General features: G+C 35.3%; 3 protein-coding genes across 4 annotated transcripts; 1 reads left to right on the forward strand and 2 right to left on the reverse strand.

Annotated features, from left to right (window-relative positions):
• The first annotated feature begins 51 nt into the window (after nucleotides 1-51).
• zgc:136439 (uncharacterized protein LOC678627 homolog) lies at nucleotides 52-1,953 on the forward strand. 2 transcript variants are annotated; one of them, XM_048194365.1, is made up of 8 exons: nucleotides 52-629; nucleotides 774-841; nucleotides 920-999; nucleotides 1,097-1,212; nucleotides 1,306-1,403; nucleotides 1,488-1,556; nucleotides 1,626-1,684; nucleotides 1,768-1,953. In XM_048194365.1, exons 1-8 carry the CDS (start codon nucleotides 560-562, stop codon nucleotides 1,886-1,888), a joined length of 681 nt encoding a protein of 226 aa, XP_048050322.1. In that variant the 5' UTR covers nucleotides 52-559; the 3' UTR covers nucleotides 1,889-1,953. The 2 variants fall into 2 exon arrangements, with proteins under 2 accessions (XP_048050322.1, XP_048050321.1); XM_048194364.1 differs by having other exon boundaries at nucleotides 66-629; nucleotides 752-841.
• asnsd1 (asparagine synthetase domain containing 1) lies at nucleotides 1,860-5,719 on the reverse strand. The gene is made up of 3 exons (XM_048194363.1): nucleotides 4,313-5,719; nucleotides 2,392-2,573; nucleotides 1,860-2,281 (listed from the first exon to the last, which is right to left on the reverse strand). The coding sequence occupies exons 1-3, from the start codon at nucleotides 5,717-5,719 to the stop codon at nucleotides 2,035-2,037; spliced, it is 1,836 nt and encodes a 611-aa protein (XP_048050320.1). The 3' UTR covers nucleotides 1,860-2,034.
• LOC125270606 (ASNSD1 upstream open reading frame protein-like) lies at nucleotides 5,629-7,024 on the reverse strand. Its single transcript, XM_048194366.1, has 4 exons — nucleotides 6,851-7,024; nucleotides 6,651-6,704; nucleotides 5,856-5,931; nucleotides 5,629-5,772 (listed from the first exon to the last, which is right to left on the reverse strand). Exons 1-4 carry the CDS (start codon nucleotides 6,926-6,928, stop codon nucleotides 5,732-5,734), a joined length of 249 nt encoding a protein of 82 aa, XP_048050323.1. The 5' UTR covers nucleotides 6,929-7,024; the 3' UTR covers nucleotides 5,629-5,731.
• Between the last annotated feature and the right edge of the window lie 4,215 nt (nucleotides 7,025-11,239).

Raw genomic sequence — 11,239 nt, forward strand, 5'->3', positions numbered from 1 at the left:
CAAATATTAAAAAAAAAGACGCTATGCAAATATTTACGTCTATTGCGTAAGTACGTCATGACGTAAAGGAATCACTGAATCGGTTCATTGATACGAACTGTTCAAAAGATCCGATACGCGTTTTTTTTCTTTAACTCTTAATGTGTCACGAAAGTATATATAAATAAAGTGCACAGACTTAATATAGTACATATAACTAGTTATAAAATACACAATAGACGAAACTAGAGGGCTCCTCAGAGTGAACGACCCTTACTCTACTATCCTTTCAGCACTGCGCATGTCAGGGTCTGACTGACTGAAGAAACAACAGCAACCTTTACCCAGGGAACGTTCCTGGCCAAAGCACCAGGAAGTGCACAACTTTGCGATTTCAGCAAACTTATTCAAAATCACATGCTGATAAGAACTATTGTCACTTTCATTTTTAGCTGACAATGAAAGCTGTTATTTTAGCTGCAGGTTATGGAACTAGACTGCAAAGGGACATCGATAATGACACGACTGGGAATTTCAAGCATCTGGGTGGCATTGCCAAGCCACTGCTTCCCGTCGGTCCATGCGCCCTTATCTCACACTGGGTTCAGGCACTGACCAAAACAAGATGTGTGGACACAGTTTATGTGGTTGTGAGTCCAGAATGACTGTTTAGGTTTTTAAAGATATGACCAAATTCAGCTTTGACGGTAATAGTGTTTAACTTGCATGATTATTATGCACAAAATAATCAATTGTGTGATCTATTGAACAGACAAATGATCTTTACTTTGAAGCATTCCAGCAGTGGGCTCAAGAATTCCCCAATGTTAAAATCATAAACGATGGTACAAGAAGAAATGAGGTGAGCGTATTGGATGGGTGCAATTTATGAATGTTAAATATGATTTTATTTATTACTCCCTTTCAATTGTCTCTGCAGGACAGACATGGTGCTGTTGCTTGTCTTCAGTTGGCAGTCAAGTTGTGTGCTGTGGACGACGACTTACTAGTTATCGGAGGGTATGACCAGCATCAGACTGAATAAGGCACTGTCTCAAGGGCAGTGTTTGAGATGGCTTTAAGAGGAGAATAAAACTTTTATTTTTTCATTTTGCAGCGATACTTTATTCAAAGAGGATTTCAGCCTGAGAGAATTCACAGAGAGGTTCTTTGAAGTGCAAAATAAAGACAAAGAGAGCAATTTAGTGCTGTCATACCAATGCAAAGATGAGGGTGAGCATAAAAGCAGAACAATATGTTTTTAACTTTACTAAACATATGGTCACCAGATTTTAAATCCATTATTATATCATTTCCAATGTTCAGAAACATCCAAATATGGGATTTTGGAGTTGGATGAGGACCTTAAAGTACAGCGTATGAAGGAAAAACCTCTCTTAAGTGAAACAAGTTCACGTAACGCAGTATGTTTTCATTTATATTTGAAGATAAAGACATATCTTTATTTTTATAAATGATATCTTTAATGTGTTTTCCTCATTTTGCAGTGTCCTTGCTTTTACATGTTTTCAAGAACCTCCCTTCCACTTTTGGACATTTTTCTCAATGAGAAGAAGGTAGAGTTGATGTATATTTATTTAATTATTCTATAGTGTTATTTTTTTATGTAACTGTTCTCCATACAGAATGCACCCATTGAAGAGCGGGACGCACCAGGGACCTTTCTGTCATGGCTCATATTAAGGTCACTTACAGGCAGACTGTAGACAATAAGGCATTGTGTTTGCTCACATTCAATGATATTAATCATGCTTGGTTTTATTTTAGGAGGCCTGTGTATGTGCACAGGATATCTGGTCGATTTGATGTTGGGAATCTTGCATCATACATAGAATGTGACAAATACTTCAAGGACCAACTTCACAATCCAACTGTTTATTTGATGTAGTTCAAACATGTAATGACAATTAAACATGAAAACAACATTCAGAATAAAACTGCATCAGTACCCTTTTTGAGTGAATTATTGTCACAATCTTATGCATTATATTTATATTAAAAAGAACTAGAAGGGACAATAGGCAGAGTATTCAATCAGGTGGTGACCAGCCTTTTGCATTTATCCGAGGCCTTTTCGTGGTGGTTCTCTAACTTGGCGATTCTGGAGCCAAACTGCATGGCTCTCTTAGGTAAGAGAGCAGAGAGTCCCAATCCTAACTCGACAGCTGCTAACCTCAATAACAGCTTTTCTCCAACTCCTCTGGGTAGAGACAAGTCAGCCTTCTCTGACACAGGTAGTCCATTAAGGAAATTGACTACATCTTCGTCCAAGTATGGGAATCTGAGTTAAAAGAAATATATATATTACATGCAATACTATAGAATTTAATTTTTGGTTTAACAAGCTCTTTAATCTTAGATATTCCTTGAGCTGCAAAGTGTAACTCTTGCCTGGCCTCTTTTCCATGGTCCCCAATGATTCGGTCATCCCTTCCCAGATTTCTTGAGGATATTCGTCCCAGCTCCATAGCCAGCTCTTTGACGAGTCCTTCCAGTCCAGAGCTCTTGTACCGCACTCTGTGTCTGGAGTATCCCGCCAGCTGTTCGTCTGCCCCAATGCCAGTCAAAATCACCTTTGAGAAGAGGAAAATAAAATGTTATGCAGTGAGACTTGGTCTTTACATTAAAGGGTTAGTTCACCCAAAAATGAAAATTCTGTCATTTATTACTCATCCTCATGTCATTCCACATCCGTAAGACCTTCGTTCATCTTCAGAACACAAATTAAGATCTCTTTAATTAAGTCCAAGAGGTTTCCTCCATAGAGATCCAACGCAACTACCACTCCAAGGTCCAGAAAGTTAGTCAAGACATCAGTAAAGTACTCCATTTGACTCCAGTGGCTTAAACTCAATTTTGATGAAGCAACATGAGTGCTTTGTTTGCACAAAAAAAAACATTTACCACTTTACTTACCAAAATATTGATCTGCAACATGTTCATGAGAGCTTCACGACGCATGCTTTTTGTGATCACGCGAGAGCTGGGAATGCTGCGTGAACAAGTTTTGGATAATATTTTGTTAATAAAGTGGTAAATTATGTGGGGTTTTGGCACAAACAAAGCACTTGCGTCGCTTCATAAAATTGAGTTTAATCCACTGGCGTCACATGGAGCACTTTAATGATGTCTTTTTCATACCTCTCTGGACCTTGGAGTGGTAGTTGCATTAGATCACTATAGAGAGCAGAAACCTCTCAGGCTTCATCAAAAACATCTTAATTTGTATTCCAAATTTAACGAAGGTCTTACGATTGTGGAACAACATGAGGGTGAGTAATGACAGAATTTTAAATTTTGGGTGAACAAACCGTTTAACATCAATTTTCATACAGACATACAGTACAGTCCAAAAGTTTGGAACCACTAAGATTTTTAATGTTTTTAAAAGACGTTTCGTCTGCTCACCAAGGCTACATTTATTTAATTAAAAATACAGTAAAAAACAGTAATATTGTGAAATATTATTACAATTTAAAATAACTGTTTTCTATTTGAATATATTTCACAAAGTAATTTATTCCTGTGATGGCAAAGCTGAATTTTCAGCACCATTACTCCAGTCTTCAGTGTCACATGATCCTTCAGAAATCATTCTAATATGCAGATCTGCTGCTCAAGAAACATTTAATGTGTACAATTGTACAAAATATGTGTGTACAATTTTTTTTTCAGGATTATTTGATGAATAGAAAGTTCAAAAGAACAGTGTTTATCTGAAATCTAATCTTTTGTAACATTATAAATGTCTTTACTGCCACTTTTGATTGATTTAATGCATCCTTGCTGAATAAAAGTATTAATTTCTTTAATTTCTTATCAAAAAAATAAAAATAAAAATTCTTACCCCAAACTTTTGAACGGTAGTGTATAATGCTACAGAAGCTTTGTATTTCAGATAAATGCTGTTCTTTTGAACTTTCTATTCATCAAGAAATCCTGAAAAAAAAAAAAGTACACAACTGTTTTCAACATTGAAAATAATCATAAATGTTTATTGAGCAGCAAATCAGCATATTAGAATGATTTCTGGATCATGTGACACTGAAGACTGGAGTAACGATGCTGAAAATTCAGCTTTGCATCACAGGAATAAATTACTTTATCAAATATATTTAAATAGTACACAGTTATTTTAAATTGTAATAATATTTCACAATATTACTGTTTTTTACTGTATTTTTAATTAAATAAATGTAGCCTTGGTGAGCAGACGAAACTTCTTTTAAAAACATTAAAAATCTTAGTGGTTCCAAACTTTTGGACTGTACTGTAATTCAAGTGCAAATAAAAAAAACAAAAACAAAGTAACCTTTGCTTCTGAAATATAAAGCTCTTCTTCAACACCCTCATTTATGATGCCAGTTCCTCTGGCAGCAAACCAGACAGCACATCCAAGGCTATCATCCAGAACAGTGTCCAGAGGGTGCACCAAATGACGGATGCGTTTCTGTCGCATTTCTTGAAGCTCCTCTTGGGTTATGTTAATTTCGATAAAGTTCCACTGGCGGTTTGGACTGAGATTTTTTAGTTCTTGCAGACCAGCTCTTCCAGTTATTCTGTCTGGCACATCAAAGCAGTTGAAGCTCTGCTGATCCGGTTGTGTTTTATCAGCATCATCACAGTCTTTCTTCTTATTTTTCCCTTTCTTCAAGGACTTGGGAGGCACTTTTGTTTCTTGGATTTTGAAAGCAACATTGAGTAGGTCAATGGGTTTGTCTGCAGGGACGTGCCTATCAGCAAGGGCAGCTAATATCATTGAATCAATTCCTCCAGAGAAAAGAATGGCAATATCAGCTTTTGTATAATTTAAGGGGACCGCCAATTCATCTTGAGCAGGTAGGTAACAAACTCTCTTACGGACAGCCTCGCTTAGAACTTCAATGAGCGTGCCAACCATCAGTTTCTTTTTAGTGTTTGTTAGTAATTCTTTCAGACTTTCAACAGAGGTTTGAGAGACGTTCTGATCTTGTTCAGCCGTAAGTGATGAAATGGATGTGTTCATTGGGCAAACAGGGTAGGTCAGGTAAAGTCCAGAACTATTTGTGTTTACAGAGACAGATCTGGGTAGATTTGCGCATTTCAATTCCGAGCTTTCATTTGGCTCATTGCCACTGTGGAAACCCCATGGATAAAGGTCAAAAATAAATGTCCCTGGTGGTGAAGAGTCTGTTAGGTCAAACCTGTAAACTCCACTAGGTGGTACTTCCTGCCACTGAGATTGAACATCATCTGCTGGCTGAGAAGCAACAGATGTGAGTATGAAAGATGCTTTTTCAGGATCAAATTTCCAAAGCAGACTTCTTCTTCCAAAAAAGTCCCTTCCAAACCAGATACAGTGCTCTACTTTTTGGTAATAGATAAAGGCCCAAGGTCCTTTGAGTTGCGACAATAAAGATATCACATCTGAGGCACTCTGAGCCATTGACAGGTGATGGAGAACAGCTTTGGTGTCATTTTCTACCTCCTCTACTCTAAGACCACCAAATACCTCTCCATTCCAGAGGAGCATGTTCCCGTTGTCATCTTGAAGAGGCTGAGGTGTCAGGGAACCCCTCATATGAAGCACATGTGCTGAGAAAAGGAGACTGCAGTTTGAAATTGTTACTGTAATGTCCCGGCTACAGTTGGGCCCTCTGTATTTCAGATTTTCACGCACACGCTCCTCTAATGGATCATGCGGCGTGGTCAAACTGACCACACAGCAGATCCCACACATGATCCCGCAGCACTAAATATCTTGATATTCTTTCCTCATGTTATCAAGATCCTCTGTAAGAGACAAAATTATGACAGTATTAGAAAGTTCTCAACACGGTTGGTATTATTATTTATGATTTGACTATGAAACTTACTTTTACAAGAACTAAGGGTCTCTCCTCTGTCTGCCAGGAAGAATATATTGCTGTTGGGTTGCTGTGTGTACACTCTCTATAAGAATAAGGTTAGGATTACCAGAAATTAGTGATATTCTAGCAAATCTGCATATATAAGCTTAAGAATACGGGTAATTCTAATTCTTCAAAAATTAAATTCAGTCATATCTTCTTCATTTAAATTTATGCCACGAGAAGACCAATGACTTTGAGGTACATGTTGATATTGTTTAGTTATAATATGTTGATGAGTTAGTTAATGCAAGATAAAAGCAGTCTGACATGGAATTTTATTATTTGATTCCAAGTGTGATGGAAAATAGCAATAGATTATATATATATATTTTTTTAAGTTACGTTTATGTTTATACATTTATAAGGGTTACATTTTATTTGTAAATATTTCAAATTATGTTAAATACTCTATATTTAAGTTTACAGTGTACAAATAAAATGTAACACTGCTTATATTCCAATATAAGATAAAATAGAATTCTTATTTTCTATATTTTATGACAAATATTTTTACTCTTTTCGTTACTTTTTTTTAATTGGAAAAATAACTGAAAATAAAGATATAAGATTGCAAGGTCATAAAAATATATAAGGTTATATTATAATGTTACAGTAAAAATATGTTTTAAACATATATGAACTTTTATAGGACTCGGAGATGTGTATTCTGTAGTTTGACTTTGTCATCTATAACTGAGTGACAGCATCTGCTACTCCAAATGTAGCATGGCCTATATGATAATGGGACGACATACATACCCTGTTTTTCCTCAAATTGCTCAACTCGTCGACTAAAATCTTTTGCTCTTTTATCTGTGAATGAATAGTAAAGGTTTGTAAGCGGTAATTAAAAACATAAATTACTATATACATACACTAAAAGTGCTTTAACTGACCATTAACGTAAAGGTATGATAATGTAACTATACATGCTATACAAAATATTTGTGATATGAAACCTTCTTGTTCAGCTCCTCTTTTTGTGCGAGCTCTTCTTGAGTCTCAGGTTCCGTTGGTTGACTGTTCTTAGAAGACATTTTAATTTAAAAGTAAAAGAGCTTCGTGTGATTTAAGGAAACATTTCCACATGCAAGTGTCTCGCTCGTCGAACACGAATGACGTATGCGGGAGTACAGACAACGACGCTTTAAAAGTGCGTCACGTCAGTGTTTACCCCCACAATAATACCACCATGTATGGCGCATTTGAACAAAGAAATGAGGATGAATTAGGATGAGAGAATGAGTAAGCAGGTAGTTTCATAACTGATAATGTGTCTAGAGAAATACAATGCACTCTAACAAAGATTAACCATGGTTTTATAATAGTAAAAGTGTAATGTTTTATTATTATTATTATTATTATTATTATTATTATTATTAATGGCGGATTGATTATCATTCGTATAACCACAGTTTTACTAAATACCATGGTTAAACTATGTGTAGCAATACCATGGTCAAATTGTGGTTACCGTGGTTTAACTACAATAACCTTTTTTTGTTGTTGTTTGTTTTGTTTGGTAGTAAAACCATGGTTAATTTTCGTAAGGGTAAATTTTCAACAATAACACCTCAGATTGGTCAAATACTTCCAAACACATTTTACAATATTTCTACCCCCAGGGCAGTGACCCACTATCAGGGCCAGTTGCAATAAACATAGCCACTAAGGTAAGACTGTGTCTTAAGAACTAGTCTGACGAACTAGCAGTTAATTAGGGCTCATCAGTCTATTTTTCGGAATCAAATCTACCTTTTCATGTAACTGACTTAAAAAATTATGATCAGTCTTGAAGAAAAAAATTAGATGAGTAACTTGTAAGACTAGTCTAATCAGTTTATGCAGCCAGCCCCAGAGCAAACAAAGCAGCTGATTCCTGTCTGAAATTAATATGATCTGATACTGAAACTATCCTATCTGATACCCTAACATCCTTGAAGGAAGACAAAAAATTAATATACCATAACACATATTTTCGTTGCCCTGTAACTGGAGAGCTTTGCTCAAAACATGTCAAAGCACACTGATTGCATTTTAAAGTCAAGCTGACCAGCTTTTACTGTATTACTGTAAAAACAATGGAGCCTTTTGATTTTTTTATCTCTCACAACACTAAATAGTCAACAGCCAAAATCCTAGAATCCTGATCCATGAGGTCATCCCTTGTGATGACAAAAAGTTTTTGTAAATTGTAACACATCCCAAAAAGTCAATAATGCAGCCAAACAGATTTTGTATTATTTTACACCCAGGGCAGTGGAACTGATATTATCTGATACTATTCTATCTGATATCCTACTTAAGAAAGGGGGGTAAAGAAAATGAAGATGATATCATAACTCTTGGAGTATGCAACATCCAATTATCCAAATATTTTGTTGTCCTGTAACTGGAGAGCTTTGCTCAAAACATGTCAAAGCACATTGTTTGCATTTTAACCTTGAGGGTAAAAAAGTTTAGTCAAAGCTGACTGGCTTTTACTGTCTTACTCTAAAAATGTGTTGAATCCAGGTAGTGTTTAGGGTACAATGAGGCCTTTTGATTTTTAAATAACCAACAGCCACCATCCTAAATGCAGAATCCTGATTCATGAGGTCATCGCTTGTGATGACAAAAGGTTTTGTAACACTTTTAAAATGCACAACCCTGAAATGATCACATGTATATTGAGACAAAAGTGATTTTGTGTTTTGTTAAAGATTGTTATATCAGCTAATTCTAAGTATAAAACAGCATTGAAAATGCAGGAAATGAAAACAAGGGAATGCAATAATTAAATGACAAAACACTCACACACTGTCAAATAAGTAAAGGGTATTTTGAGGGGTAAAAAGACTATGGCGTTCAGATTTCTGAAATGTAATCCAGGGACATTTCCTTGTTCAATGGTTAAAATATCATTAAATTCCTCACTTGTTTATTATCTATGAATAAAAAAATGGGTACAATACATTTTTGTATGTTTTTTATTATTATTATTGTTCTGGGTTCCTTACACTATTATAATTAATAACTATTATGATATTGTCGGGTCAAACTGACCCGTAACCAGTTTTAATACAATTCGTCAAAAATCACACTATAAAAATAGTAAATAGTAACCATTGCAAACAGATCAAAACAAAATTATAACAAAATTATGACTTTACAAAAACTGATTAGCAAAAATAAATATGTGATAATTAAAACTGTATTTAACAAATATTTTGACATTTTCTAAATGTATTTTCACAAACTGCTGGGTTGAAAACAACCCAATTTGGGTTGAAAAATGGACAAACTCAGCGATTGGGGTGTTTTAACTGGCAGTTTTATTTAACACAACTATAGTATAAAAATTATTATATGGCTGGCTTAAAATGAACCCAAAATAGGTTGGAAATTAAAAATCATAAACATAATTACTAGAGGCAACAGTAATAACACAAACTATAGATATAGAAAGACGGTTCACTCCAATTAGTTATGAATAAGAGAAATTGCAGGATAGGAATAGGTTGCAGGAATAGGTTGGAAATTAAAAATCAGACACATAATTACTAGAGGCAACAATACACTCTAAAAAATGCTGGGTTAAAAACAATCCAAGGTGGGTTAAATATGGACAAACCCAGCGGTTGGGTTAAATCCTGCTGGGTAGTGTTATTTAACTCAGCTACTGATTAAAATATTACTAGCTGTCTTAAAATGAACCCAAAATAGGTTGGAAATTAAAAATCATACACATAATTACTAGAGGCAACAGTAATAACTAAAACTATAGATATAGAAAGACGGTTCACTCCAATTAGTTTTGAATGAGAGAAATTGCAATGTGCAAAATGGCAGAATACATCCCGCCTTTTAAGTAAAGGAGCCAATCGCTGATTGACAAAGTCATTGCGTCACTGTAGCTGCCGTTAGTGGCTCCGGTTCCCATAGAAACCTGAGACTCACGCTTAGGACTGCACATGCGCATTGACTCATCTAGCCTGAAAAATAAGCCTTTTTAATGCTATTGGTTCATGTCAGATTTTGTTGCTGATTTGAAATATGTATTTTAATTGGGAGTTCACCAAGCAGTTTTTGAGATTTCAGTTTTCCCCTATTCAAATAGATAGGACTTGAGGTGTTTCCCAGTTCACATACTTATGCACTATTCTATGACGTTTTTAAGTATAAATAGTGCGAGTAGTGTGTTCACACTGAAAATTCCAAAAAGAAATAGTACACTTTAAATATCCGGATGATGCACTAAATTAACGGGAAAAAAACGAAGTGTGGAATGTTGGACACTTCATGCACTCAACTGTCGCAGTTTTAGTTATGTAGCGGAGGGGTAGGGGGTCAGACTCTGATGTTAAATGACAAAATAACCTTATACAATTCACGCACTACATAGCACGTAAGTACATAGTGTATAAGTGCATAATGTATAGTGCGTCATTTGAGACGCAACTTTGGTCTTGAATGCCCGAAATAGCTGTAAATATGGTCTGGTCAACCTAAAAATGACCCCTATAGTTGCCTCTAGCTATAATTTTTAATCAAACCAAGCTTGTTTTATTATTCATTATTGTCTATCAATGGAATATTTTACAGATTGTTTTATACTTTGACCAGGAAAAAAAAAAATCCCTAATGTCTGATTGCATTGGGCTGGCAGACTTGAACCTTATTTTAAGGTTTGAGTCATCGCAAGTGCACACTATGCACTACATTATTCAGATATTAAAAGCAAGCACCTGGAAGTCATTTTAATCTGTTGTCTGTTGCTCTAAACATAGAATCTATTGGTTTTTGTAATCATTCCTATTTTTAATACCAGTTAGATCCCACTCTCCTGTTTCGTAAACTTCTAACCTCATTCATGACACCGAAAGCCTGCATTTACTGAATTACAGTGTTTGTGTTTGTGGTCCTGTTGATTGTGCATTAGCCCCTGTTTGCTGTATATTCTGTTGAAATGTGTGGTCACCCATGAAAGGCTTAAGTGTTAAATCATGTGAACAGTGTTTACTTGTGTGTTTCCACCTCTAATATCACAAACACACTAGTTTGTTTGGGTTCAGACATGGTCATGGCAGAAATCCTGTATTGATTTTAAACACCTGTGTAAAGCTTGGATCCTTATCAGCCGAAAATTGCCAATGTCCAGGGTTAGTAAATGTGTTGGAACAGTTGCTCAGCTGATTTGTCAGGTCAAAGAAAACCAAGTTTTAGTTTAGTTGAATTTGCTTAATTTAATCTAGATATAGAGCACAAATATATTTTCTTTTCTTTTTTTTTTTTCTTTTTTTAACCACAAAAACCATGAATAGAGCCTGAATATTGTTGTGCTGTGTAGATGTATATAGATGTAAAAT

This window comes from Megalobrama amblycephala, linkage group LG6 (genome assembly GCF_018812025.1).
Source record: "Megalobrama amblycephala isolate DHTTF-2021 linkage group LG6, ASM1881202v1, whole genome shotgun sequence".
Classification (NCBI taxonomy): Eukaryota; Metazoa; Chordata; class Actinopteri; order Cypriniformes; family Xenocyprididae; genus Megalobrama; species Megalobrama amblycephala.

Coding starts and splice junctions, on each gene's coding strand:
- asnsd1 (XM_048194363.1), bottom strand. CDS start 5,719: ATGTGTGGGATCTGCTGTGTGGTCAGTTTGACCACGCCGCATGATCCA. Junction 2,574..4,312: donor TTTATATTTCAGAAGCAAAG/GTTACTTTGTTT, acceptor CTCTTCTCAAAG/GTGATTTTGACTGGCATTGG. Junction 2,282..2,391: donor GACCATGGAAAAGAGGCCAG/GCAAGAGTTACA, acceptor CTTTTAACTCAG/ATTCCCATACTTGGACGAAG.
- LOC125270606 (XM_048194366.1), bottom strand. CDS start 6,928: ATGTCTTCTAAGAACAGTCAACCAACGGAACCTGAGACTCAAGAAGAG. Junction 6,705..6,850: donor AAGAGGAGCTGAACAAGAAG/GTTTCATATCAC, acceptor ATTCATTCACAG/ATAAAAGAGCAAAAGATTTT. Junction 5,773..5,855: donor GACCCTTAGTTCTTGTAAAA/GTAAGTTTCATA, acceptor TGTCTCTTACAG/AGGATCTTGATAACATGAGG.
- zgc:136439 (XM_048194364.1), top strand. CDS start 438: ATGAAAGCTGTTATTTTAGCTGCAGGTTATGGAACTAGACTGCAAAGG. Junction 842..919: donor ATGGTACAAGAAGAAATGAG/GTGAGCGTATTG, acceptor TTGTCTCTGCAG/GACAGACATGGTGCTGTTGC. Junction 1,000..1,096: donor GACTTACTAGTTATCGGAGG/GTATGACCAGCA, acceptor TTCATTTTGCAG/CGATACTTTATTCAAAGAGG.